A 26,688-nucleotide genomic window follows, 5' to 3' on the forward strand; every position below is an offset into this window, starting at 1 on the left:
GCCTTGCGATATATACTACTTGACTTCTGTACCTCCCGCTTTGCTTCCTTACTGCTATCATGGCCCCAGTGAGCGTGTCATGTCCGATTTGGTGCGCGCGTTTGCCGTTCACACCAACACCGTACCAACACCAACGCCCAAGCCCACGCCCGTGATCCCTTTGACTGTCTGACCATTCGAACGACGACAGGCAATGGGATAAGACCGTCTGCAAGACATCACAGTTTCAGCAGAAAAGAGATGAACGTGCCAAGCTTCCCTCCTCGAGGTGATATTGAAGGGCTGAACTACCACACCTGTCTGAGTCTACTATCCCAAGTCACACTCACACTCACACTCGTCCACTTCGAGAGCTACCTCCGACCAACAGCTTGTTCACCAGGTTCCACTCCCTTCAAGTACAACTGGGATCTCAAGCACACCCTATCCAGATGCTCAGCTCTGCCCCTCCGAGATAACATGGCAAGTCGCCCCCATGGGACGGCCTGGTTTGTCCCCCTTTCCTCCTAGACGCGCATGATTGCTGACGTGACGCGTGCTACTACGTGATTGATGCTCAGACCTACTTTTCTGGGACCAACAACGCCTTGTCCAAAGACCCCTGCATTCATCGGATGGGGCCCATCTGCTGCCAGCTACTGCATTTCATGTCAGCCGTCAACGCAGTTTACACTTTGGTGCTACCCACCCGGCATCTTGGGGTCCAACGTTTTCAGCTTCGAGCTTGTCCCGGGTCCTGGAACGAAGATTGTAGCATCTTCATCCTTCCATAAGACAATGTGTTGCCACAGTGCTGCAACACCAACTACAGCCGTCGTCCACGCATTGTATGGTGTCCTTCGGGTACCACCCGGTTGTATCATCTCTCCCTTCTGGATGCACTGGACACGCTGACGCAACTGAGAGCATTACCCCATGGCAAGCGGGTGTTCTCCGGCTCTACCCACCATGTGCGACTTCCACAAGAGGCCTCAAAGGACCGCACTCATTATGATGAGCGCGAGGCTCACATGTCGCCCAACCCTGCAGCCAACACTTGGGCGGCACCAATTCCTGGAACAGGTCCCGGAAGTAGTTCAAAGTACTTCCACTTGCCTTGCCGTTGTAACGCGTCATCGCGATGCTTCATGAGTCGACTTACACCAACATGATACAATGGTCTCCTGGTACGACGCGCTCTCCAGACAACCTTTGCCCCAGGATAGCTTGATCATGCTCGCAGGCAAGTTGTTTTCTCACACCTGTATCCAAATTTGACTAACTTTCAAGGATTTCCCAGATGGACGCGTTCCGCTTCTTCTGGACAAAGCATGTGACAACCGCTGAAATGCAGTTGCTCAGCATACTGACAGCGGCTGTACCGTCCCGGCCGCCCTGCCCTCAAAGGACGGCCTCCCAATCTCCTTCAACGGGACGGGAAGGCCCGGAATGGCTGCCTCAGTTTCTAGAGCTACACGACGATCAGGCCGACTCAGCTTCGTGTCACCCTCTGTGCTCTCGGGGTTTTAGGTGGACAGGAAACCCCGCCTTAGCAGCTACCAGGCTTGCGGCAACATAGCACACTATTCGAGAGCCGTTGTGACGTCGCTGGCGGCTGAGAAGCTTCGGGGCTCAACTTGATACCGGCGCACCTTCGGAGGGTTCACCTGCCCTTTGTCCCATCTCGACCACCTTCCACAACTGCCCCGCCTTACGACCACCATCTCCATCGGATTCTTTCTGTGGCTGTACCAATATTTCATTGGCCCTAGGCCTGTGAGGTGCTTCGTGATGCGCCTGACTTGCTTCTACACATGGTGGCGTTTCTTGTTAGCCGGAGCAGTGTCACCAAGATGATTTTCGTCACCTCCATCTAATGGCTGCAATTGGGTACCTTGGCTAATGCAAGATTGACAAGCGGGGCGCCTTTCCAGACTTGAACGACTGACTGTCGTCTCTCCTCTGGAGAAAGGCAATCGTACCACCTTGGACTGGCTCGCTTTGGCCAGCATTTCCTTGTGCCGATGCGATTACGTGCCGCGCCAGCGAGCGACAGGGATTGGCGCAATACCGGGTCAACCGAGCTGACTTCGAGGCAACACCACTCTCAAGTACCTAGAGATACTCTTTGAAGGACCCCTCAGCCCCTAGAGGACCACCACCGGAGGCAGAGACAGCTGGCTGCCGGCCACCTGCCTTCCTTTTGGATCAATGATGGGCCCCAAGTCGACATCTTCTCGACTTTAATAATTCTGGTCAAAGGAACAACTAGGAAATGACCAGCGAGCCTCATCATTAGACTTAGATGGCGAAACCTCAATGGGTGTATATCTCCTCTACGTCAAGCACTTCTTCGAGGAGCACATAGGCCCATGAGAAAACAAGCAAGATTCAAGTTGATGGTCTCGATAGCGGTTGCACCGGAAAATCCTGCGATAGAACGCGGATAAGTGTGGGCATGGCATTGACCGTGTTTCTTACTGTCATGAATGCACTCTGATGCTGGCAGAGCTCTTCGTTGCGCAGACATGACGAAGAATATTGAGTTTTCTTTCAGGAGGAGGATTAAGAAGAAGAATGTTCAGAAATGGCAGTCGGCCCCGAAACACCACCCGAGGGACAACAAGTGTAGCAACTAGGCGCTTCCCCGTTCCTCAGTCGAGTGGATGCGGTTGCAATGTTGAACTGTGCGGCAATGCGGCAACCTTTGGAATACCGTTATGGCTGGAAACTGAAGGAAGGAAGTCGCATGCTCCGAGTGAATGACGGTGGGTCAATGGAGTTGCCGCTCTCCTTAACCCAGGCGGAGCCTCAATTGTTGGAAGTCACTTCACGTCACCTCCCGCAAACGGCGGCACGTTGTTGATTCCCGGTGGAGTGGATTTCACCACCGGGCAACAACCGCCAACAACTAACCGACGCGACTTGCCATCGCCCACCGCCGTTCTGCAACGGGTAGGGAACCTGGCAACGAACGGGCGGCGCTTGTCCTTTGGCCGCGACAGCTGACGAACCTTCTTCCTCGGGTCGCCAGTGGAAGTGAATTGTATCTTTGCGGCTCTGGGATCCAGTTCTGGCCCGCAGGTTTGGCACCCACCATCGAAACCGACCTTCACTACCGCCGTGGTCACCGCCTTCCTTCTGCCCACTCGCCCTTCACTCAATGCCCGGCGAAAACGATTTCTACTAGTACCCCTCCAGTCGTGCCTGGACTTCGCTCTCTCCCAACCCGACTTCCACCCTCTTCTTCTTCGTACAAATACCACACAAAAACAACCCACCCTTCCTTTCGAAACAACTTCTCCTCTGTCACTGAGCAGAGCATTTCGGCATTGGCTTTCTCCGTCTTCTTGCTTACAGCATTTTCTCTCGGTACCACGTACATACCTGCGCCTTCTCTGCGAGAACGACGACTCACGACTCACGACCTGAGGAACGACTTTCTTTTCTGTTCTCTTGCATTTCGGCGTTCGGTCCAGTACTAGATATCTAATTTCTCTCGCCCTACCAATACTCCTAGAACTACAAGAACCTCACAACAATCATAATGTCTTACAAGATTCCGCTGTCTGAGCCCATCGCCATTGTGGGCAGCAGCTGCCGCTTTACGGGCGAAGCCACATCCCCCGCCAAGCTGTGGGAGCTTCTGAAGGACCCCAAGGATCTTACGCGCGAAGTCCCCAAGGATCGGTTTAACGTCGAGGGCTTCTATCACCCCGATGGTGAGTATCACGGCACTACCAATTCGGCCAAGGCCTACTTCCTCGAGCAAGACCATCGCCTCTTCGATGCCAGCTTCTTCAACATCACCCCGAAGGAGGCTGAGGCCATTGATCCCCAACAGCGTATGCTGCTGGAGGTAGTGTACGAGGCTCTCGAGTCCGCCGGTTACACCCTCCAAGATTACTCCGGCAAGAAGGTTGCCGTCTTCGCTGGTGTCATGACAGCCGATTACGACACCCTTTCTCAGCGCGACGATCTGTCTGTCAGCCAGTACTACGCCACTGGCAATGCTCGCTCCATCATTTCGAACCGCGTGTCGTACTTCTTCAACTTCCATGGTCCTTCTATGACCATCGACACAGCCTGCTCTTCCAGTCTGGTCGCCCTTCACCAAGCCGTTCTCTCTCTTCGCTCGGGTGAGGCTGAGATGGCATGCGTTTCAGGTGTCAACTTGATTCTCACCCCCGAGCAGTTCGTCGTCGAGTCGAGCCTGCACATGCTTAGTCCCACTGGCCGCTGCCACATGTGGGACGATCGCGCCGACGGTTATGCACGTGGCGAGGGTGTCGCCGCGATCTTCATCAAGCCTCTTAGCAAGGCTTTGGCCGACGGTGATCGTATTGAGGCCATCATCCGCGAGACCGGTGTCAACTCTGACGGCCGCAGCAAGGGCATCACCATGCCCAACTGGGAGGCACAGTCCGCCCTGATCCAAGACACCTATCGTCGCTCTGGCTTGAACGCCAGAGACCCCATTGATCGTTGCCAATTCTTCGAGGCTCATGGTACCGGCACTGCTGCTGGTGGTAAGTTTTCTTCCCTTCATCTCTCAACTCGATCAAATCAGCTCATAATTTTCCGCAGATCCCAATGAGGCTAGAGCGATTGAGGATGCCTTTTTCGGCCGTAACGTCAGCACTTCGAGCCAAGACACGGCCGAAGTGTCAAAGCTACTTGTGGGCTCTGTCAAGACTGTCATCGGTCACACCGAAGGTGCCGCCGGATTGGCCGGTCTCTTCAAGGTGGTTCATGCCATGATCAACGGCACTGTGCCTCCTAATTTGCACTTCAACAGACTTCAGCCAGCTGTCGCCAAGTATTACTCGCACCTTCATGTGCCCACCAAGGCCCTTGCCTGGCCTTCTGTCGCGGCTGGACAGCCCAGACGTGCCACTGTTAATTCCTTCGGATTCGGAGGAACCAACTCGACTGCAATTTGCGTAAGTTTCACGAACCTTTGGTTGTCTTGCTGCCTGATCTGATTCTAAGGGTTGTGTAGGAAATGTACGTTCCGGAGATTCATGACCCGGTCGCCAAGATCTTTGCTCCGACCCTCATTGTGCCCAAGCTCATCAATTCGGGCTCTCTTTCGGCTGATGGCCAGACTCGTCTGCCCCTGGTCCTTTCCGCCAGCTCGCCCAGGTCTATGGGCGCTGTTGCCAAGTGCTATCGCGATTACCTCGCGCAGGTGTCGTTGCCTCTTGAGGAGGCTGCGTGGTATGCTTACAAGAACCGCACCGCATTTCCTTACCGCACTGCCGTTAGCGGATCTTCACTGTCGGACATTATGAAGGGTCTCGACACCTTGATTGCAAAGGCCGAGGCTGGCAAAGCAGCTACAATCAGTGTCCGCGCTCGCCCCGAGACCGATGTTCCCAAGATCCTGGGTATCTTTACCGGCCAAGGTGCTCAGTGGGCCACCATGTCCCGTGGTTTACTGCAGAGCAACAATGTTTATGCTCAGTCCATTCGCAACCTCGACCAGGTCCTTCAGGCCTGTCCTCATCCGCCCTCGTGGTTCCTTGAACAGGAGATCATGGCCGACGCAAGTCTCTCTAGAGTTGGGAAGGCGGCCATCTCCCAGCCTCTCTGCACCGCGGTCCAGATCGCCCTCATCGATCTTCTCGCTCACTTGGGCATTACTTTCCACACCGTTGTCGGTCATTCATCCGGCGAAATTGCTGCGGCTTACGCGGCGGGCAAACTTTCTGCTCGCGATTCGATTCTCATCTCGTATTATCGCGGAAAATACGCCCACCTCGCCAGCGGTGCCCAGGGCAGTCTGGGTGGCATGATGGCTGCAGGTTTGACGAAGGCAGAAGCCGAAGAGCTTTGCGCCCTGCCTCAGTTTGGCAACCGCGTTTGCGTTGCTGCCAGCAACGGACCCAGCAGTGTCACCTTGTCAGGCGACCTTGACATTGTGCAAAAGGTCCATGATCACCTTGTTGACGAGAAGAAGTTTGCGAGGATGCTGCAGGTCGACACAGCCTATCACTCGCCTCACATGGTGCGCCCTGCTAATGAGTACATTGAGGCCCTCAAGGCTTGCAACATTGCTCCATTGCAGGATGGCAACGGCACCACCTGGGTGTCCAGCGTCTACGGTCATGGTGAACCCACGTCTGAAGAGCTCGCGTCCTCCTACTGGCGCGACAACATGGTCAATGCAGTCCTTTTCTTTGAGGCTGTCAGCACTGCTCTGGAAGGACAAGGTCCCTTTGACTGTGCCATCGAGGTTGGACCTCACGCGGCCCTGCGCGGCCCCGTCATTCAGACCATGAAGGCCAAGTCGGGAGAGGCCATTATCTACTCTGGTCTTCTCGACAGAAAGCTCGACGATCGCATTGCTTTTGCGGACTTCTTGGGCTGGATGTGGTCTAACTTCGGCTCATCGTCATCATTGATTGAGAGGTTTGTTCAGAGCTCAGTCAATCCTGAATTGGCTCACCTTCGTTTCCAGCAGGGTCCCAATTACCCTTGGGACCACTCGCATACCTACTACCGCGAGTCACGCATTTCTCGTCAGTATCACTTCAGGACCCACAAACCTCATGAGCTTCTCGGTATTCGTACCAGGGATGACAACGAGCATGAGCTCAGATGGCGCAACATCATGAAGTACGCCAAGCTTCCATGGGCCCAGGGCCACAAGTTCCAAGGACAGGCGCTGCTTCCGGCTTCAGCATACTGTATCATGGTGTTGGATGCTGCACGCGTCCTTTCGGGTAACCGCGCCGCTTCTGTTGTCGAGCTGCGCGACTTGAAGTTTATGGCTGGCATCACGCTGGAGCCTGAGTCTCCCGGTGTTGAGACCCTCTTCTCTTTGGTGGTGTCCAACTCGCCCAAGAACGCCTCCACTATTGAGGCCTTATTCACGCTGACCTCGGCGCCTGCTGATGGCACCATTGACATGAAGCTGAATTTCAGTGGACAGCTTCATATTGTCCTCGGAGAGAAGTCTCCCAACGCACTTAGCCGTCGTCCCGCGCAGCGCGCTGAGACCCTCACCGCCCAACCCGAGGCGTTCTACAAGATGATGGCAGGCACAGGTCTGGATTATAACGGACCTTTCAAGGGATTGACGGCCATTGAGCGTCGCTACCAGTTTTCCTCTGGCACTGTGAAGAGGTTCCATGCAGATGACCAGACTGGCTTGGACATCAGCCCTGCCACGCTGGACAGCTGCTTGCAGACTGCGTTCCTCACTGTTTCTTCCCCTGGTGACGGGTAAGTTTTCTCTTCTCTTTGTTAATCATTTACCGTTTTACTAACCGCTTTCATAGGTCCCTGTGGACTTCGTTCCTTCCCAAGGTGATGAGTCGTGTCAAGTTCAACCTTGCTACCTGTCGCAGCGGTGGGCGCGATGATAACCTTGTTGTTGATGCCTATCTTACTAAAGGCACTCCTTTCTCCAAAACGGCTGCAGCCTCTTTCACAGCTGAGATCAACATCTTCAACCCCGAGGGCAACCTGGAGATTCAAATTGAGGGACTGACCGTTGGCTCCTTCACATCGACTCGCCCTGAAAATGACAAGGAGCTTTATCTCACTACCGTCTACGAACTCGACCCTGAGGATGAGATCGTTGCTTCTCCAGCGGAGGCCCTCAATGGCGTGAGTCCCATGCTCTTCGAGAGCTGTGCCAGAGTTGCCTCGTTTTACGTCGAGCGTGCCGCGCTTAAACGCCTCAAGGAAACGCCCAGGGATCTGCTTGAGCCAGCGGGTTACCAGACCGAGACTCGCTTGGTGTCCAACTCCTGGCCCAACGAGACCGAGCAGAGTCTGGAGAAGTTCATCCGTTCTTCGCCCTATTTCATGACTCTCGATTTCGTTCGCCACCTGGGAGAGAATCTCCCTGACGTCCTTCCGGGCATGCTCCCTACCTTGGTTCAAGAGGCACAGCAGCTCGCCTATTTCCAGAAGCAGGTCGGCCGTGTTGTTCGCCAGATCGTTCACAAGTACCCTCGCATGAACATCCTTGGCCTGACTGATCCCGAATTGGGCTTGACCGAGCATCTCATGGCAGCACTCGATGGATCGTTCCTTAGCTACCGCATTGGTGGCAAGCCTGAGACAAACCTCAAGGAGCGTTCTCCTCTCGCCGAAGGGATTCGCAAGAAGATCATGATTGACGAGATTGACTTCGAGGGCGATGCTGAATCTGTCGGAGGACCTTATGATCTTGTGGTTCTCAACACGTCCATCCTTGAGGACAAGAAGACTCATTCCGCGTTACAGCTTATCAGGGATTCGATGCGTCCTGGCGGCTTCCTTGTTGTCGTCCATGCATCTCGTACTCCACTCAAGGAGAGAATGCTTCGTTGCGCTGGCCGTACCTCGAGCAACGACGGAATCGCCACACCTCCTGACTGGCCTGATCTCATCGAGGAATGCGGATTTGAGAACACAGCTAAGAACTCGGATATGTGGTTCCATCCTGGATTCACCCTCAGTGTAAGACAGGCAATGTCACAGAGAAAGAAGCAGCTGCTGTGGCCTCTGCATCACGCCACCGGAACTCCTCTCGTGAAGCATCTTTTGATTGTGGGTGGTAAGAAGGTCTGGACGTCTTGCATTTCCTCTGGTGTCTTCCAGGAACTTGCCTCTTTCTGTGGAAAGATCACCGCTGTTGACTCCCTGGAGGATATCCACAATGATGAATTGCTCTCATCTTGCACTGCAGCCATCATCCTTGGCGATATTGATCAGCCTATTCTTGCTGATATGACGGCCGAGCGAATGGACACCATTCGGTCCTTGCTGCGCCCCCAAATGCTCATTATGTGGGTTACTCATAATGCCAGGTTCGACAACCCCGATCATGCCGCATCGCTTGGCTTCACTCGAACGGTTACCGGTGAAGTCCCTGGCTTGCATATACAAGTGCTCGATCTCGACACCATTGACACCTGTCCGGCTGTTCGCGCCGTGTCGAAGACGTTCGCTCGTTTCATCGTTCATTTCCTCGGCCCCAAGAATGAGGATGATGAGCCCCTGTGGGTTCGTGAGCACGAAGTGCACGTTGAGGGTGGCCGCTTGATCGTTCCTCGCGTTCTCCCGTGGAAAGAGGGTAATCAGCGTGTCAATGCGCCCCGCCGCGTGATGACCGACACAGTCAACACTCTGGAAGACGTTGTCGAGGTCCTCGCTTCAGCCTCTGGCCGGTACGAGACTCGGGTCGAGAAGAGCGAAGCCTATCCTTCGCATGTTGAATCGGCGATGCACGTGGACTACAGCACTGTCAAGGTGTTCAACATCGGTGCCATTTGCTCCGGTCATATCTGCATTGGCCGCAACAACGAGACTGGCAAGGCTCAAGTTGCCCTCTCTAAATCGAATAAGTCCTTTATTTCGACGGCCTCTACAATCTTCAGCACGCTCCCTGAAGGCACTGTCGGCGTCTGTGAGCCGCTCTACCTTAGCTTGCTCAGCCGGTATATTTACGCTCTCACTATCGTCAACATGGCTAATGGCAGGTCTGTCATGATCATTGAGCCTGATGGTCTCCTCTTCCAATGCGCCAAGGAAGTTTGTAGCAACCGCGGCATCTGGTTTATGGGTGCTTCCACGGATGAGCGTCGTAGCCGAGTTGTTCCCGATATTGCCTTTGTTCATTCACAGTCAACTTCCAGGCAGATCAAGGCCCTCTATCCCCTCGACGGGGCTTGCATTGTCAACATGCTGCCCAAGACTCACGACGTCTCTCGCATGCTTGTTGACTCGGTGCCTGAGAATTGCGAGTATCTCACTCAGGATAAACTTATCTCGACTCACTTCACGGCGCACCCCAACGCGGCATTCGTTCAGAAGCTATGGGAAGAGGCTGTGACACTTTCTTACAACAGCATGAAGAGCATGCTGCTTAATGCCATCGAGCCTTCTTTCGACATCCTGGACCCCATCACTTTGCCCAAGTTGCTTGACTCTGCTGTGTCTTCTGAGGCTTTCCAGATGCTCGACTGGAAGGCCGAGAGGTCTATCGCTCACATGATCAAGCCTATCGTGGGTGAGAAGATGCTTCGCCCTAACAGTACCTATGTCCTGGTTGGCATCACTCGCGACATGGGCCAGAGTCTCTGCTCTCTCTTCATCGAGCAGGGTGCTCGCCATCTTGTCTTGTGCAGTCGAAACCCCCCGAAGGAGCAGCCTCAGTGGCAGAAGGAGCTCAATGCTCGCGGCATCAAGGTCAAGTTCGAGGCGATGGATGTTACCAACCTCAACACGGTGATTGCCTTCAAGACGAAGCTTGCCGAAGATTCTTGGCCGTCTGTCGGGGGCGTGGTCAACGGTGCCATGGTTCTTGACGACCGTGTGTTCTCCGAGATGTCCGTTGAGACTTGGAATCGCGTCATGAATCCAAAGGTGGTCGGTTCGAGGAATCTCGACATAGTCTTCAACTCTCCGGATATGGATTTCTTTATCATGACCTCGTCTTTCGCTGCCATTGGCGGCCATGCCGGTCAATCGAACTATGCCGCGGCTAACATGTACATGAACGGCATTGCCGCTTCTCGTCGTTGCCGCGGACTGCCGGCCACGGCTCTGAACATTGGGGTCGTCTACGGCCTTGGCTTCTTGCACCGTGAGAAGGACGATCTGTACGCCGGTCTCGAGCGTGAGGGATACCCGCCCATTTCCGAGCGTGATCTTCATCACATGTTCCTCGAGGCCATTGCTGCTGGAAAGCCCGTGGGACACACCGTCTACGACATCACTACGGGCATGAACCGATTCCGCATGGACGCACCGAATCAGCACTGGCAGCTCGATCCTCGTTTCTCACACAATACCCTCCCCGAGGAGGACGAGACCGCCGCTGGTTCTGCCGGCCAGCAGATCAAGTCTCTTGCCGAGGATCTTGATGCTGCCACCACCAAAGAGGACGTGATGAAGGTGTACGTGCCTGCCTTTATTGGCCGCTTGGAGGCACTTCTGCAGATTGCCGAGGGCGAAATCACACCTGCCAACAGCGTCACTGAGCTTGGTGTCGACTCTCTTATCGCAGTCGAAATCCGCTCCTGGATTTGGAAGACGGTCGCCCAAGATGTTGCGGTGATGAAGATCCTTAGCGCTACCAGCATTGCCCAGTTGTGCGAGGGAATTGCCAGTGATCTTTTGGTCGCCCGCGGTGCTGCAGCCAAGGATTCTACTGCTCCTACTGAACAGAAGGAGACTCCCGCTGGCTCTCAGACTTTGCAGGCTGTCAGTGGCTCGGTCAAATCAGCTCCGAGCACCACTCCATCTCTCGAGGCTTCGGCTAGCACTTTGACTGAAGCCACTGTGGTTTCGATTGTCAGCACTTCCACTGTGGTATCCAGCGCCAGCACTGCTACCAGCGTTGATGGTGACGCTGAGGAGGATAACGCCTTGTCGGCTAGTTGGGAGGACGTAGGAAAGAAGGAGTCTTCCATTTTTCTCTGAGCGATGGATGGTGGGATTTTCCGGTGCGATTTGGTTTGATGGTTTGATTTTCTGAGGGTTCGGCTTGGTTTCTTTTTCATTCTCTCTACTACTTGTTGTTTTTTCTCTTCTCTTCCACTATACTAGAGTGGAATCTCTTTTTCTAGATCTTTTTGCACTTGCTCTCACGAGCTGGCTAGATAGTCATGGTCACTATACCCTCAGTAACCTACTACATGGATTCGGCGTTCTGCTTGACAACTTAGGGTTTCAATGGTTTTGCAGTCATAGGTTACCGGATATAGGTCGGACAGGCTTACACATTTTCAAACACTTTGCTCTGAATACAAGGACAAGTGGGAAATGGTTTATAGAGATAGTTCTCGGAACAGGCAAAACTAAAACAACGTGTGTCGTTCCATTCGGTGAAGAAGTGAGTGGCAACCATGTCTTTCTACTTATTGTTCCTAGCTGCGGCGAAGAGTGACCATGCAGGCACTGATCACAAAATCTTTCCCGTAAGTCTGTCATTGAGAGAGACTTCAGTGCATTCAATCTTGGGTGATCCTAAGTGTCGCTGTAGCGGAAACCACTCAACACATGGTGTTGTTTCAACACTGCCGCCACGGGAACCCAAAACGGAGCAGGCATGGTGATCTTATACCGACTCATCCCGCATCGAGGTACTTTCGAGCCTGACCTTCCTAGTCAGCCACCAAGCCCGGGAGTTGTCTTCGACTTCGAGTACATCGTGGTCATTGAGCCTTATCCCGAACACTCTCAATTTCTCAAGATTTCACAGTCGATCATATCCGCGGCGAGCCCCGACGCGGAAGGATGCAACAAGAAAGCATCGAGCTTATGTGTGGGGTTCTCGGCGCTTTAGACCCTAATAAAGAGACTTGAGGCATATAAGGCCTTGAGATCTAGTCCGGCGAATATAAGGAGCAGTCAGAAAGGATTCCCAGTTCCCACCAAAACGCTATGACTAGGTAACTTGGAAAACAAAGCCGAGCATCATATGAACCCGGAGGAAGCCCGTTTTCTTGAGACCAACCGGACCGTTCGGCTTCAATCAGTGGCAACGACAATGGCATTGACGAAGCTCGGGTGCCTGCCTTTGACTAAGTCTTGAGTTTCTCGATGATACGCCAAGAACATGTCATGCTGACTCCGGAGGATGAATTTACTTGTCGATGTTGATAGGAGACGTTGGGAGACGTGATCTTCTGATTTTTTTTTCAAGCTAAGAGTAGGTAGGTATCGCAAGTCAATTGGTTGGTTGTATCACCAGTCTAGAGCTTTTCGTCCACATGAGCTTAACACCCGCCGGTAACTACGCTGGGCCAGTCACACGGTAGCGAATATGTATGACGTACAAATTTAATCTCGACGAAAGCGCACCGCGGCTGATATGAGGAGTTACCAAATATACTCCTATCCAAACCTCACTCACTCTTTATGCCGGCGAAAAATTTGGTTCGTACAGCAGGAGAAGTTTTATGACAAACCACAGAAAACCACTTCATTTTGCATGAGAGACACGCCCATGAACTGCATCCAACTCGCAGTTTGATATGCGCAGGAAAACGAGGATGGCTATCCCATTACGCTCATTTGAGGACGCTCCTGCATTTTGAGGTGGTACTCTCATGAGCTTGAAACATCTTTTTTCTTCTTGGCTGTGATGAGAAACCCCCCCGCTCCTAAGCTTTTTCAAAGTTGCTAGATTGCACTCTGTCAACGTTGTGTATCACACGCTGTGGACCTTGCCCCTCACTCAAGTAAAAGGCAAATCAAGGGGCTCAGGGAATACTAAGGGTCTCGTGGCTAGGTACTCTCGGTACCTAAGCATTTGCCATTTCCCCTCATTACCTACCTACTTCCGATTAGGAACATGCGGAACCAGACTTCCATCCCGACTTTTACGTTCCCAATCTGGAATACGACACGGAAAAATTCGAGATCTGGGATGTTAGCACGGAGCACACGACATTGTTCGTTTGGGAAAATGTCGGGGTGCAGGCGGATGAAAAAGCCCGAATGGTTACCCAATTTGCGGCTTGGATTGTCTGGGTACAACTCCGACGGGTCTGTTAGGTTTGGGTACGATGAGGAGCAGCAAACAGGCGATATGAAGAGGGGTATAAAAGACGAGGCCGGAAGCCAAAAAGAAAAGGTGTGATCCTCGTGTAGAAGCGGTTATCAAGCGGTCAGTGCAATGGGGTTTTTCTGAGCATCGTCGAAGAAACACAATGAAATCCATCATCACCTATTTCGCCGTTATCATGGAGGCGGCAACAGTTCTCGGCGGTCCGGGCAAGGGCGCCAAACCCGACCACGACGGAAGATACACCATTGCGGCTCCGGGAATCAAGGCGCAGTTTATCCCCTACGGCGCCACTCTCACCAACCTCTTTGTCAAGGACAAGAATGGCAATGACGTCGACGTGGTTCTGGGTTATGATGATGTGGAATATTACCGTTCGTGATCTGACGAGTCGAAGCTTTCCCAGTCCGAAGCAAAATCCACTGACGCAGATGACAGCCAAGGATCCGGGCCATCCCGTGTACAACGCCATTCCAGGTCGTTATGCGAACCGTATCGGCAAGGGCAAGTACACCATCGACGGTGAGGAGTATCATACCGAGTTGAATGACGGCAACAACACTTTGCACAGCGGCACCAACAACTGGTCGTACCGATTCTGGAACGTCACCGAACACACGCCCACTTCCATAACCTTTGCCATCTCCGATGCTTCCAACTCGTCGCTGGGCATGCTGGGCCGTGTCGATTCCACCGTGACCTATTCTGTGAGCAAGAACACCTGGCACATAAAGATGAATGCCGTTTCTCCCGAGAGGAAGACTCGTAAGTGACCAAAGGAACTCACCTACCTCGTCTGTGTAGTTGTAAGCTGCCATGCTAAATGCCACCCAGCTGTCCTTCTCACTCAACACACCTACTTCAACCTCGACGCTTACAAGAACCCGGCCACGAACAAGATCTGGGATCACACACTGTATATGCCCTACTCAGCGCGCTACCTTGAAGCCGACCAAAGTGCCCTCCCCACCGGCAAGATTCTGACTGCGGCCCCGGGCTCCATCAACGACTTTGCCAGTGCTGCCGGCCTCGCTCTGGGCCACGCTCGCGATCGGCCGGGGTTTGCAGGCAACTGCGGTGCCAACGGCGCATGCGAGGGTTATAACGGGTATTGGTTGATCGAGGATAAGCCATCGACGGATGCCGTGGTCGTTTCTCTGGCGAGCCCGTTCTCGGGCGTCAAGGCCGATCTACGGACCGATCAACCAGGTGTCGTATTGTATTCTTGCAACTGGATGGACGGAAGCGCGCAGTTGAAGAGCACACAAAAGCTTGTGGTGAATGGGACGGCGGTGCCCAGAACCGTCGGTAGAAGCTCGTGTGTCGCCATCGAGGCTCAGGATTACCCCGATGGTATCAACCAGTAAGTTTACCTTCATGAAATGACAAGCAGATTTTTTCGGTGGCTGACTCAAAGGCAAAGCCCGGAATGGGGGAGGGTTGACAAGCAGATTCTCGGCCCTGGCGAGGAGTACAGCTGGGAAAGCTCGTGGACATTTAGGCTGGTCTGAAGAGGTCCCCTCAGTCGGGCCGGCCGACGTTGCGGATGGCGAAGAGACAATTGAGCAGGCGTCGAGAAGGTGTGGTGGGAAACCCAATCAGACTTTGGAATCTCCACGCTAACCATCATGCTGCCTTATCAATGACGAGATGGTGTTGAATCGTTATTCTGGGACAATACACCAGTCTAGTGTAGGTAGTGTGGCGACCCCAACCAAAGTTGTATGCCAGGCTTCCCACTGCCATATGTCCCATGAGCCAAGATACGTAGTGTCCATATGTAACCGAGAAGCCAAGAAACCGGACGGAACACACTTCCGGGCCAGAAGAAAGTATTCAGGGTAGGCTACAGGTTGTGATACGGGCACAAAAAACATAACCCGATCCTTATCATCGCTCTTGCTGCCGTGTTCCGCTTTCAGTCGGCTTGTTGGTTGCGCTTTCCATTCCTTCGGGATTCCATTGCAACTCTAAAGAGGCAAGTTGGAACTTGATGCAGGCCTGTCCCTGGTGATGCTATCACACAGCTGTGTCTGTCACAGTGAGAGGATGGTGGTGATGCACCCCGCATACCTCCGAGTGAGTCGGACCACGCGACTCCAGATGGACCGGTCCTAGAGGTATTCCAGACCCCCGAGCCTACCCCAAAACTGGAAGCTTAATGTTAAGCTCGCGTATAAAGTCGGTTTGGATGGAATCTAACACATCCAGTTGATCCCCCCCGCCTATCGTTCGGCTCAAAGGACCGTTGGAACATGGCACTAGCGAATCTAGGGTAGTTAAATATACACACGGCGGGGACCCGACCCTCGTGGCCCAAAGTGGAAGGTAATATAGACGATTAGCGACAGCGACTCGGGAACGCAAGCGGACCACATCATTTTAGGTTGTATAACGTTATCGTTACCCGGCGCTTCTCTTATCGGATGTCGGGTTGGAGACCAAATCGAGACGAACGAGCGAGGAGTCGAAACTGACGCGGTTATTAGGGCGCAACAAGTTATTTAGGACCCCTGGTTCCTAGTGATCTTGTCGACCAACCTGGCTGTCACCGATGGTGGGTCGGCGGTACATCGATAGGTTGGTCGCCGCTGCCACATTCCTCCCGCGTGCAGATGATGTTGTCCTTGGACGGTAGCAGAACGGCATCACAGCCAAATGGGTGGGTGGCCAGGCCAAAAATCGGGCGATAGATTGCTCTGGGCGCAGATGTGACAGGTCTTGTCGATTTCTTGTCAGGGCACAGTTGCTTGTCGTTGCTCGGCTATTCCCGAGCGTGGGATGTCGGCCCCTTCTGGCGATAGGGTGTACCTTGGTATGGGTTAGTCGGATGTCCTCATGTTGTTCGCACATTTCACATGGAAGTGAAGTGACTCTTATCCAACGCCGAGAATGTATCAACCCTGTGGTCGGTTGGCCAGTTAGAGCTCCCAATCCCTAATGTCTAGACTAGACCTCAGTAGTGACAGTCCGGCCATGTGTATGGATGAACACCAGGAAGGGGGGAGACTGAAGCAAACAAGGACCAGGTATTTTGGCTAATCAGCGAGTCTAATCGAGCTGCCGCATCCGGTAATTTACCCCAGACGGGCCCATGTCGTAACGCACGTTGAGGGGAGCTTATCGTGATGCTTGGCGCCGATCGGAGACGACATTCCGTCTGGGCTGGCACCGTGTCGGGAGGGACACTCAACTCTATGTATGTGCCATGCTGTTCCATTCCGCTCCTTGGCCGACGGCGATTGTCATGATGCCCCTTCCTGTTGGAGGAAAAGGACACCAATGGTATCATGATTCTGGTCCCAATCGGGCAGAACAAAAATGGGCTGCATGGCGCTAGGTAGTATGAGGGGATTATTGAAGCGTGCTTCAACTATGCAGAGGAGGTGGATGACTTTCACAGTCTGGGGGTTCCTGAACCCACATCCACCGGAGCGGCCTGTTGAAGGACGGTTCGTCTACAGCCAGGTTTCTTTGTTGAAGTTTCTTGGCCTCTCATTGGTCAAAAGCGTGGCACGGCCCTACACCTGGTCAGGGCGTCTTGCCAAGCCAAGCTTCAATTGGCTACTTCGCAGACAGTGTCGACGACAGTCCATACTAGAATATACTGGGTCCTTCCGTTTTTGAAATCCTTCACCATACATCGCCCATCGATAAGGTTATCGTCGTCCTCCCTCTCTGCCATGCATTATGGAAGCCATCCCAATGAAGCAATGAAGCAATGAAGCAATGAAGTAAGAAAGCAAGAAAGAAAGGAAGAAAGGAAGCAAGGAAGTATAGGAGTAGAGTGAAAAAGAATAGCGAAGCAATTGGGTAAGGACGGCTACAGCCGTTCGAACAAGAGATACAGATATAAGTACGGTAGTATCCACGCTTCAGTAATACAGCGGGCGTTGCTTGAACTAGGGATCCAGCATCGCATCGGTGTCTGAAAACTATTTTGGTAGGAGGGTCGAAGGTCTTGTCATTCAGGGTCAGGAGGAATGAGTCAAATTTACCCAAATCAAATCCACGTGAGTCAACCCCAGATTTGGCCAAGTCGGAGTCAAAATTTGACTTCTTGCAAACCCAAATCAAAGTACACATTTCCATGACTTGAAGGTTTGTATGTCTAAAAGTCGACAGAATAATTAAGCGGGTACTAGTTATAGAGAAAATGGTGGGGTATTTTGGTGTCAAGTATGGACCTCACAGGCCTAAGAGAAACCCTCCAACATTGGTAAAATTTGAGCCTTTGAGAGCATGATTTCCCAAATCTGCGCATTTTGCCTCAAACCAAATCCCAATCCGGCCCTAGACTTAGATTTGACTTGGTGTCATCAGCCACTACGTAGACGTATCTCGTAGTGTACAATACATGCTTGATTTGTTCCAACCTTTGGCTCTTGGCTGCTACGGATATCGGCGCCCGAGGTAGGGATCCCCATTGCGCCGCTGAAGCGCAGTGTGTGACAGACGAGTCCGCAAAGAGAAGTTGTGCTTCACATCATGATCATTGGTGCGGGACAATGTCGCCTTTGCCATTGCCAAACGGAAAGCCAAAGCCAGTAGGTTGAGGTATTGGAAGGCAATTCGGACATTCCGTCACCCGGGCGGTTATCCCCCGCTGGTTCACTGAGTGGGTTTATTCTCGGGTGTTTCCAAGTCACTGCGATAACCGATCGGCCGCTGTGACGGTGTGGCTGCCGTTTGATATGATGATAGTGGTGTCGGGACAACGAAGATGAACTTTCAGAGGAAGGAGGGGAAGTAACTGAACGTACAGCGATACAGAGACAGGAAGGAACAATGATCATGATGATGATATTGATGATGGGGAAGGGACGTCGACGGCTCTTTCCTCCGGTCAATTGGTAGTTTGGTACACCACTGCACCCACTGCATGTGCAGGAGCCTCCAGTCCTTGCTAGTGAGTTTGGCCTGTCTCGCAGCGGTGTCTTAACGTTGGATTCCCCAGCGTCGTACCCCTGGCCAGTGAAATTGGTCGCCAATGCAATCCCACCCCCAGCTTTCCATGATCCATCCCACAACAACCGCGGGGGGAGGTCGCCATTCCTGTTTGTGATTGCATTCCGTCGCCAGTTCTTCTGGAAAGAGAAGGTCGTCACCAAGCAGAGGGTGGGTGGTACGTGAATTAAGCTATCTTGGCATGCAATACCGTGTGGACCTGGCCATCTCCCACACAGTCACTCCAGTCCAGGGTCTTACCACACCCAGGCCGTCAGGTACCCTGGCTTATCATGAACGAACGACCAGAAACTGAAACTGAAAGAATGAAAGATGTCTGCAACTGATGAACATGTAAGGGGGGCGGCTGAAGCGCTTGTGGACTGTGGCCGGGGGAACACTGAATGACATGTGGACTGCGGAGCTAGTGCTGTCCCTACCTCTAACAGCCCACACTAACACTAACACCCAGACTCCGAGTTGTGTTCACGGGCTGAGATCCGAGTAATAACGACCTAGAGACACTGCAGGTGTTCCCAGCCGACACTGATCCAATTGATGCATTCTATCAAAGTAAAGGAAAAAGAAAACACGCCAATCTCTCCTTGCTGTCGGTTGCCGCAGTTTGTCTCTTGTTCCCGTCCCAGGTCGGTAGGAGTAGTAGAGGTCTTGGTATAGAAAGTACACACTGTATGTACTGCGAATCAGTAACTAACTCACCCTTGCCTTCCTTGTCTGGCCCATAACGCCACTGAGGATTTGGTGTACTGTGTAAGTCAAGGTAACAAGCGCCTTCCCAAATTGGCAGCTCATCAACGCAGCTCTGTAGCCAGTTATCGACAAGAGCGACCGAGGTCTCGACCCCAGGTCCGACTTCGCACATCTTTCCCTAGATGGACGACTAGGCGAGACATTGCGGTGCCAGTCGATACAACCTAACCTACCTTCTCCCGTTGATTGTACCATGGCCCTTGTGAGCGGGAGATGGAGTTGATAGACACGGAAGGGTGGCGGGATGCCATCCCAAAGAGGACTCTTCCGTTGAGATCTGAGTCGCACGACATGGAAAGACACCTCCTCCGCCTTGTTATATTAAACCACCAGGTCCTCCCGGTGATCCATCTCCCGGGCCTCTCCTTCCCTCCAGGTCTATCCTCTTCATTCCCATTGACTCAACCTCCTCGATGAGTCGCCTCTACTCCTCATATTGATCGACCGATGCCAGCTTGAGACTTTTCCTCAACACCGCACCTCACTAAATATCAAACTTACCTCACCTACATCCTGCAGCCCTTTTAGCCCCGATCCCCTACGGGAACCCTACAGCACATCCCAAGGGGTGACATCACACAGCTGCGGCCATCATGGCGCAAAACGTCACCGAGATCCACGATATGGGCGTGGACAAGAAGTCTAGCCCATACGATGAGGGCCACATCGACGAAAAGGCCCCCCATGACTTTGCGGCTGAGGAGGCCACCGTTGACCGTGCCGTCGAAGCGTGAGTCTGTCCCAGCTAACCAAGCGATGGCCCGTACCGTTCCAATCGTCATGACTAACAACACCGGCAACAACAACAGTGACTTCAGTGTCACCGAGCAGGATCTCCTGGAGGCCAAGGCCCTCGCCGACAGCATGTCGCTCGAGGAAGTCCGAGCCCTCATGGAGCAGGTCCTCAAAATTCACGGCAACGATCCCAACTTCCCCCACACCATCATGACCAAGATCGAGGAGTTCCTGGGCAACGCCAACATCCTCACGAATCCCGAAAAGCATGAAGAGATTATCTACGAGATGAAGATCGAGGCCGCCCTTATCACCAACAACTCGCCCTATGCCGAGGTCCGTGCCGTTGTCGACAACCATGATGATCCCACCATGCCCTGCTCCACCATCCGTGCCTGGGTCATCGGTCTCATCTTCTCCGGTGCTCTCGGTGCCATCAACCAGCTCTTCTCCATCCGTATGCCTGCCATTACTGTCGGCCTCAACGTCGCCCAGCTGTTGGCCTACCCTGTTGGCAAGATTTGCGAAAAGGCTCTTCCAGATGTCGGCTTCACCCTCTTCGGCTCTCGCCACAGCCTCAACCCTGGTCCCTTCAGCCGCAAGGAGCACATGCTTATCACCATCATGGCCAACGTTGCTGGCAGCACTCCTTACACCAACAACATCATCTGGTCTCAGTACCTTCCCGAGTACTTCAACCAGTCCTACGCCGGCCAGTTTAGCTACCAGATCCTGGTCGCCCTCTCCACCAACTTGATCGGCTACGGCATGGCTGGCTTGACTCGTCGATTCCTCGTCTACCCCAGCTACTGCGTCTGGCCCGCCTCTCTCGTCACTATTGCTCTCAACAACGCCTTTCACACCGAGTCGAACGTGCCAGTGCTTGGCCCCCTCAAGAAGGTCTTCTCCATGTCGCGTTACACCTTCTTCTTGTGGGCTACTTTGGCCATGTTTGTCTACTTCTGGCTTCCCAACTACCTCTTCCTTGCTCTCAGCGCCTTCAGCTGGCTGTCGTGGATCTCTCCCAATAACATGGTCCTCAGCAACATCACCGGATTCAACAACGGTCTCGGCCTCAACCCGTGGCCCACCTTCGACTGGAACGTCCTGCTTTTCGACGGCACCGACCCGCTCATGGTTCCCTTCTTCAGCACTCTTAACAAGTTCCTGGGAATGTTCTGCTCCTTCTTCGTCGTCATTGGTATTTGGTGGACCAACACCTACAATACAGGCTACCTGCCCATCAACTCGAACAAGGTCTACGACAACACGGGCAATCGCTACGACATCTCCCGTGCCATCAACGAGAAGGGTCTGTTCGATGCTGCAAAGTACGAGGCCTACTCACCTGCCTACCTGGCTGCCGGCAACTTGGTTATCTACCTCTTCTTCTTTGCCATCTATCCTGCCACCCTCACTTACATCCTGCTCAACCACCGCTACGAAGTCTCCATGGGTTTCAAGAACCTCTGGAACTCGCTTCGCAGGAACAAGAACACTGAGGCTGGCCAATACAAGGATGTGCACAACCGTCTCATGGCCGTCTACCCCGAAGTTCCCGAGTGGTGGTACCTGATTATCCTGTTGGGCGCCATCGGCTGCGGCATTGGTGGTATCGCCGGCTGGGAGACCTACACCACCCCTGCCGTCGTCTTCTACGGTCTCATTCTCTGCTTTATTTTTGTTATCCCCGTCGGTATCGTCAAGGCCATGACGGGCATGGAGGTTACTCTGAACGTCTTGGCCGAGTTTATCGGTGGTTCTTGGGTACAAGGTAACGCACTCGCCATGAACTACTTCAAGTCCTTCGGCTACGTTACCTGCGCCCACGCGGTCTGGTTCGCCAACGACCTTAAGCTCGCCCATTATGTCAAGATCCCGCCCAAGCACACGTTCGCTGCCCAGGTCGTCGCCACGCTCGTTTCCACCTTCATCTGCACCGGTATCCTCAACTTCCAGATGAACGACATCCCCAGGGTCTGCACTAACGAAGCCCCCAACAAGATGACGTGCCCGGGCATCAACACCTTCTTCACGGCCTCGGTCCTCTGGGGTACCATCGGCCCCAAGAAGATCTTTGGTCACAACGGCCAGTACACGGCCCTCATGCTCGGCTGGCCCCTCGGTCTCCTCCTCCCCGTCATTACCTGGTACATTCAGAAGAAGTTCCCCCAGAAGAAGTGGCTGCGCCAGATTCACCCCATCGTCCTGTTGTACGGAGCCATGTACTGGGCGCCTTACAACTTGTCGTACGTTATCCCCTCGGTCTGGATCGGTTGGCTGTCCTGGATTTGGTGCAGGAGCCGCTTCCTTGGCTTCTGGTCCAAGTACAACTTCGTGCTGTCGGCCGCTTTCACCACGGGTATCTCGGTCGCTGCTGTCATCATCTTTTTCAGCTTGGACTGGTCGGGTGTCGAAGTTAGCTGGTGGGGCAACGACGTGGTGTCGGAAGGGTGCGAGGGTAAGCCTTGCTTGTTGAAGACGTTGAAGGAGGGAGAGATTTTTGGGCCCGGACCCGGGCAGTTCCATTAAGCGTGGAAGAAGATGGAAGAGATGGGGAAGTGATGGGTGGTTCGTTTTTGAAGTTGATGTTGATACCCAGGCTTTGATGTAAGGACCAGCGGGGCGTTGATGATGTTATGATGTCGTATGGCAGTATGATTAATACAGTTTTGTTTCTGATCATGTACATGATAATAATGTGGAGGATGCCTCCTACAGCATCAGTTGTGCACGTCCAAATAACAACAACACTCCTCAAAGAGACCATTGGCTTTGTGAATCAGTAACTAAGACCAAACATCAAGCTTAAATGCCATTTGAAGAATATACCGCCATGTCGATGCCATTCACTCTAGGTCACGGCCATCCTGTCTAAGCCGTGACAGAACCGCAGATGCCCTTTTTCTGGCATTGCGCAACCTCATGGTTCGAAGGTGTACATCTCGCCATTGTCGGTGATGTAGACCTAAGGACGCCTAGGGATGAAGGACGTGAATGACATCGATACTTTGACTCAAAAAACACCTACCACATGGAGTCGCGAACCAGATGTCACATGTGGGTATTGAACTTTATTTCTTCCATCATATTTCTTCCTCGTCTTCTTCTTCTTCTCTCATCTGCATTTTTTCGCTTGCTTGTTTGCGTGCTCGCTTACTTGCTCATCTGCTTTTGCTTGCCCGTCTCCCCTTTGCCAACCCAGTTCTTCCCTTCTCTCTCTTCTTTTCAGCACCCCTGTCCAAGTGACAGGTTCTCCCCTATTGCTCAAACCGCGAGGCCTAGGTATGCGTAATCATCACCACCCATCACCATCCAACACCATCCAGCACCATCCATCATCACCAACCTCCTCCCACCTAGCCTTCCCTCCGCCCGCCCGTCCGTCTATCATAAGCAGAAATAGTTATACATTACTGTGATAGGAAAACGAAAACGAAAATAAAAAGTATTTATAGGAGAATAGAATAGATTGCGGTTTTTCCGAGGTAGGACAGTGGACAACCCGAGAGATGTAATGTAAATGCGGCGCCTGCATTGGGTCCTTATTGCCCACGATTGCTTGACGCATGGATGCTGTCATCTGCATGCATGCAAGTATACAATCGATGATGTCCTGCTTCGCTCTGCTCACATTGCGACATCATCACGCAAGATATGGGGCAATGTGACCATTTGCGCAAAGGCGAAGCTTGTGTGAGGTATATTGAATTCAGCCCAAGCATGGCCCCAGGGCTGTTTGCGAGACACGTTTCCGACGAGGTGTTTCGATAGTTTTTGCCCATGCATGTATGCGATCCCAATGCTCAAGTCGTGTGGAATTTCGTCGTTTCATTAAGTTTTCAACGGCCATTTCTAAAACAGGCCGCCCTAATATCGTTTTTTGTATAGTTTGGTGTCGTCGTTCCTCCACTTTCCGTCATTAATGGTAGTGTTTCATGGGGTGCATCATCATGTTCGGGACGTATCTCTTGCCGTCCTTTTCGATTAGGAGCCAGGGGCGGGCGACATCTTTGGGCAACTCCTTACCCATCCAGGCATCGACAATCTGCCTGGGCCACTCGCTCTCCCACCAAAAAGTCAGTCCCATGCCACTGGGGTGATCCCAGACATCGGGACCGACGCCATCGGTGCTGTTGGCCGGCCCCCCCTTCCACCAGGCATTTTGCGTCTCGTCGTCGTGCTCCTTCTTCCAGAATACGGGGTGTTGGGGGAAGCTCAACTTGAGACCATGCCAGAGCGCAAAGCTGGACGGCGTGGCTTCGCTAGGCGCCCTCAGTCCCTTCACAAGTTGGGCCTCATGGACGGCGAGCAAAAGGGTCCGACTTGTCCTGGTAATGGCGGGTGGGCAGAAAAAGCGAGGGGTGCTGGTTCCGTCCTTGAATCCTCCTAGCCATCCCTTGAAAACCCAGGCGTCGGCCTTTTGCGCATTGTTGCATGCCGACGTAACGATCACGTCCGCGTCCTCGCCGACACCCCATTTGAAGTCCTCGTTATTTGCGAGCTCGGTTGGCGGCTCGGGGCCGATAGGATCGATGTCGGGAATTCTCAGAGGGCCCCAGATGTACGCTCCACCCTTGTTGGCCCTATTGACCGCGTCGAAAAAGGCCTTGTAGTCTCCGATCTTGTTCTCCATCTGCTGAAACATGGCGCGTTCAAAGGCCTGCTTGCGCGGCTCCTTGCGCGCGAAGTCGGACATTTTGTCGAGGAACTTGCCAGCGTCGCCGGTGAAGCGCATGTCGAGCTCGACTTGCCAGATGTGGTCAAATTCGGGGTAGTGAAGTAAGAAGAGCTGGACGGGTTGGTACACCTGCCACATGGTCCTGCAATACGGTTAGTCTCCTCTCTTGTGGTTATGTGGGCAAATCATCTTACCTGTGCTCCGCGATATCCGGATACCAGCTCTCGAGCAGGCGATCGTCCCACAACACTGCGATTTCGCGGAACTCGGCGGGAAGCCCAAGCTCGCTCAGGGCCTTTTCGTAATTTTCGTCCGACGCAAAGATGTACGGTTGATAGTCCTTCATATCCACGAGCAAAACGACCTGATACTCTCCTCCCGTCCTCAAGGATGCCTCAACGATCAGGGAGCGAAGGTTCTGCATGTCCTCGGCCTTCCAATCGTATCCTCTCCACGCGCGCACGACAATTGCTGTTCGTCGAGTGTTCTTGAACTCGTGCCACTGGCGAGTCTCGGGAATGCGTGTTACGTTTCTGTATCCGAGCCGAACCATCTGAAGAGTGTTATCGAAGGGAATAGCCGAGGTGGGAAAGCGATGGCGGTTTCTCTCGAAGCATTCGTTCTGGAGCTTGCCCCAGTTAATCTTGTTCCAATCGACCTTGGACCTGTTGTACGACTTGTCCTCCTCGCCGTATCCGTAGGGTCCGTATCGTCCGTCGATCGTCATCCATGTCTGGTCGAGGCCGATGGTCGCATATGAGCCCCAGAAGGGCTGGGGGTAGGCTGAAGGCGGCAGGTACACGTTAGCAGGGAACGCAAGCCTAAGCAAGCAGCGGGAGGCGCAACGTACCGACATCAAGCTTCTCCTCCTTCAACTCGTCATCGGGACTCCGCGACAGGAATTTGCCACGAGGCCCATAGCACGGGACACGCTCCTGTAGCCGGGGTAGTGGCTTGAAGTTGGTGGGTTGGCGCACAGGGCCTTTCTTAGGGGGTTCGGTGAAGGGGGAGAACGAGGAGGCCCAGCGTGGTGACCATGGCCCCAGAGTTAGGAAGAGGAAGAGGTAGACGACAGCGACGGGGATGAGGAATTGTCGGGCGAAGATGATTCGGCGGAACTTGAGCAGTCTACTCATGATGGGCGGTAGCGGTCGAAAACTGGCGAAGAATCGCGAAAGTGTCCCTGGGTGGGCGAGAAAGGATCAGGAGGACCGGCGAGGAACCTCCTACCCTGAGACGAAACGAGCGATCGAGATGCGGCTATCGCATACAACTGAAGCAGTAAAGAGCAACTCCCGCGGTACACTACAAGTGTGCTGATAAGACTCGCTCTTAGCTGCCCCGCGTCGAAGTTGTCGCAAGGAGGCCCGGCGGTCCCTGTCCTAGGTAGCTAGTATGGCAGTTGCCTAGGCAGGTGTGACGGTAATTGAAGTCTTTTGTGGAAAGATTTGGACAAGAAACGAAGGACCGAAGGACCAGTTAGCGGGGTAAAAGTTATCACGCAACATGCGGTCGCATGACGCTGAAACAAGAGGCAGCTGGAAGAGGGCCGGCTCCAAAAGTGAGAGAGACTCGACAGGATGAAGAGAGAAAGATGGGATTCCACGACAGGAAAATGATCAATCAACGGTGCAGCTGGTTTCACCACATTATTTTGGTCTCGTACGACGGGGAGTCCCAGACTGTGGTCGCCAGCCAAACAGTGGAGGCACCGCCAAACCAGTGCAGGGACAGACAGGGATGCCGTGAACAGGGAGCGAGGGCGGCACTGACGGAGACAGCGATACATAACGCTCAGCGGCCCCCGGCTACCTCTAGGCTCTAACTAACGGCGGGCAGGCACCAAATGGAGGCAGCAAGCCGGGCGGGCAGGGAGACCCCTGAAGGCGGGCCGCCTTGGTGGGAAAAGGGAGCTGGACCTGGACCCCTCCATGCCCTCGTCGCCCCCTGACCAGATTCGAGACCAAGTTACACAGCTTTTGACATTGCCGATTCTGCATCATTTGGGTACTCTTTACGCCTATCCCGAGCGAGGGCCATTCGAGAGGATGAGTATGCAGAG

General features: G+C 53.4%; 4 protein-coding genes across 5 annotated transcripts; 3 read left to right on the top strand and 1 right to left on the bottom strand.

Moving 5' to 3' along the window:
* The first annotated feature begins 338 nt into the window (after window positions 1-338).
* On the top strand, window positions 339-11,791 carry pks-4 (polyketide synthase-4). 2 transcript variants are annotated; one of them, XM_011396977.1, is made up of 6 exons: window positions 339-462; window positions 561-1,222; window positions 1,280-4,508; window positions 4,567-4,922; window positions 4,982-7,209; window positions 7,266-11,791. In XM_011396977.1, the coding sequence occupies exons 3-6, from the start codon at window positions 3,527-3,529 to the stop codon at window positions 11,401-11,403; spliced, it is 7,704 nt and encodes a 2,567-aa protein (XP_011395279.1). In that variant the 5' UTR covers window positions 339-462; window positions 561-1,222; window positions 1,280-3,526; the 3' UTR covers window positions 11,404-11,791. The 2 variants fall into 2 exon arrangements, with proteins under 2 accessions (XP_011395279.1, XP_011395280.1); XM_011396978.1 differs by having other exon boundaries at window positions 561-1,166.
* Window positions 11,792-13,600: 1,809 nt separating this feature from the next.
* Window positions 13,601-15,225, top strand: NCU08398 (aldose 1-epimerase). Its single transcript, XM_958144.3, has 4 exons — window positions 13,601-13,866; window positions 13,931-14,257; window positions 14,327-14,855; window positions 14,916-15,225. The coding sequence occupies exons 1-4, from the start codon at window positions 13,638-13,640 to the stop codon at window positions 15,001-15,003; spliced, it is 1,173 nt and encodes a 390-aa protein (XP_963237.2). The 5' UTR covers window positions 13,601-13,637; the 3' UTR covers window positions 15,004-15,225.
* A 4,149-nt stretch (window positions 15,226-19,374) lies between these two features.
* On the top strand, window positions 19,375-22,760 carry NCU08397 (hypothetical protein). The gene is made up of 2 exons (XM_958143.3): window positions 19,375-19,940; window positions 20,020-22,760. Exons 1-2 carry the CDS (start codon window positions 19,804-19,806, stop codon window positions 22,475-22,477), a joined length of 2,595 nt encoding a protein of 864 aa, XP_963236.2. The 5' UTR covers window positions 19,375-19,803; the 3' UTR covers window positions 22,478-22,760.
* A 224-nt stretch (window positions 22,761-22,984) lies between these two features.
* Window positions 22,985-26,349, bottom strand: NCU08396 (hypothetical protein). The gene is made up of 3 exons (XM_958142.2): window positions 25,477-26,349; window positions 24,821-25,409; window positions 22,985-24,768 (listed from the first exon to the last, which is right to left on the bottom strand). Exons 1-3 carry the CDS (start codon window positions 25,760-25,762, stop codon window positions 23,868-23,870), a joined length of 1,776 nt encoding a protein of 591 aa, XP_963235.1. The 5' UTR covers window positions 25,763-26,349; the 3' UTR covers window positions 22,985-23,867.
* Window positions 26,350-26,688: the final 339 nt, after the last annotated feature.

The sequence above is a fragment of the Neurospora crassa genome, linkage group VII (assembly GCF_000182925.2).
Source record: "Neurospora crassa OR74A linkage group VII, whole genome shotgun sequence".
Classification (NCBI taxonomy): domain Eukaryota; kingdom Fungi; phylum Ascomycota; class Sordariomycetes; order Sordariales; family Sordariaceae; genus Neurospora; species Neurospora crassa.

Bases quoted from the DNA above. Each gene is read 5' to 3' on its own strand.
- NCU08396 (XM_958142.2), bottom strand. From the start codon at position 25,762: ATGAGTAGACTGCTCAAGTTCCGCCGAATCATCTTCGCCCGACAATTC. The intron at 25,410-25,476 runs GTACGTTGCGCC...TGCCGCCTTCAG, and splicing joins GGAGGAGAAGCTTGATGTCG to CCTACCCCCAGCCCTTCTGG. The intron at 24,769-24,820 runs GTAAGATGATTT...ACCGTATTGCAG, and splicing joins CCGGATATCGCGGAGCACAG to GACCATGTGGCAGGTGTACC.
- NCU08398 (XM_958144.3), top strand. From the start codon at position 13,638: ATGAAATCCATCATCACCTATTTCGCCGTTATCATGGAGGCGGCAACA. The intron at 13,867-13,930 runs GTTCGTGATCTG...CGCAGATGACAG, and splicing joins TGATGATGTGGAATATTACC to CCAAGGATCCGGGCCATCCC. The intron at 14,856-14,915 runs GTAAGTTTACCT...TCAAAGGCAAAG, and splicing joins TACCCCGATGGTATCAACCA to CCCGGAATGGGGGAGGGTTG.
- NCU08397 (XM_958143.3), top strand. From the start codon at position 19,804: ATGGCGCAAAACGTCACCGAGATCCACGATATGGGCGTGGACAAGAAG. The intron at 19,941-20,019 runs GTGAGTCTGTCC...CAACAACAACAG, and splicing joins GTTGACCGTGCCGTCGAAGC to TGACTTCAGTGTCACCGAGC.
- pks-4 (XM_011396977.1), top strand. From the start codon at position 3,527: ATGTCTTACAAGATTCCGCTGTCTGAGCCCATCGCCATTGTGGGCAGC. The intron at 4,923-4,981 runs GTAAGTTTCACG...AGGGTTGTGTAG, and splicing joins CCAACTCGACTGCAATTTGC to GAAATGTACGTTCCGGAGAT. The intron at 7,210-7,265 runs GTAAGTTTTCTC...CCGCTTTCATAG, and splicing joins GTTTCTTCCCCTGGTGACGG to GTCCCTGTGGACTTCGTTCC.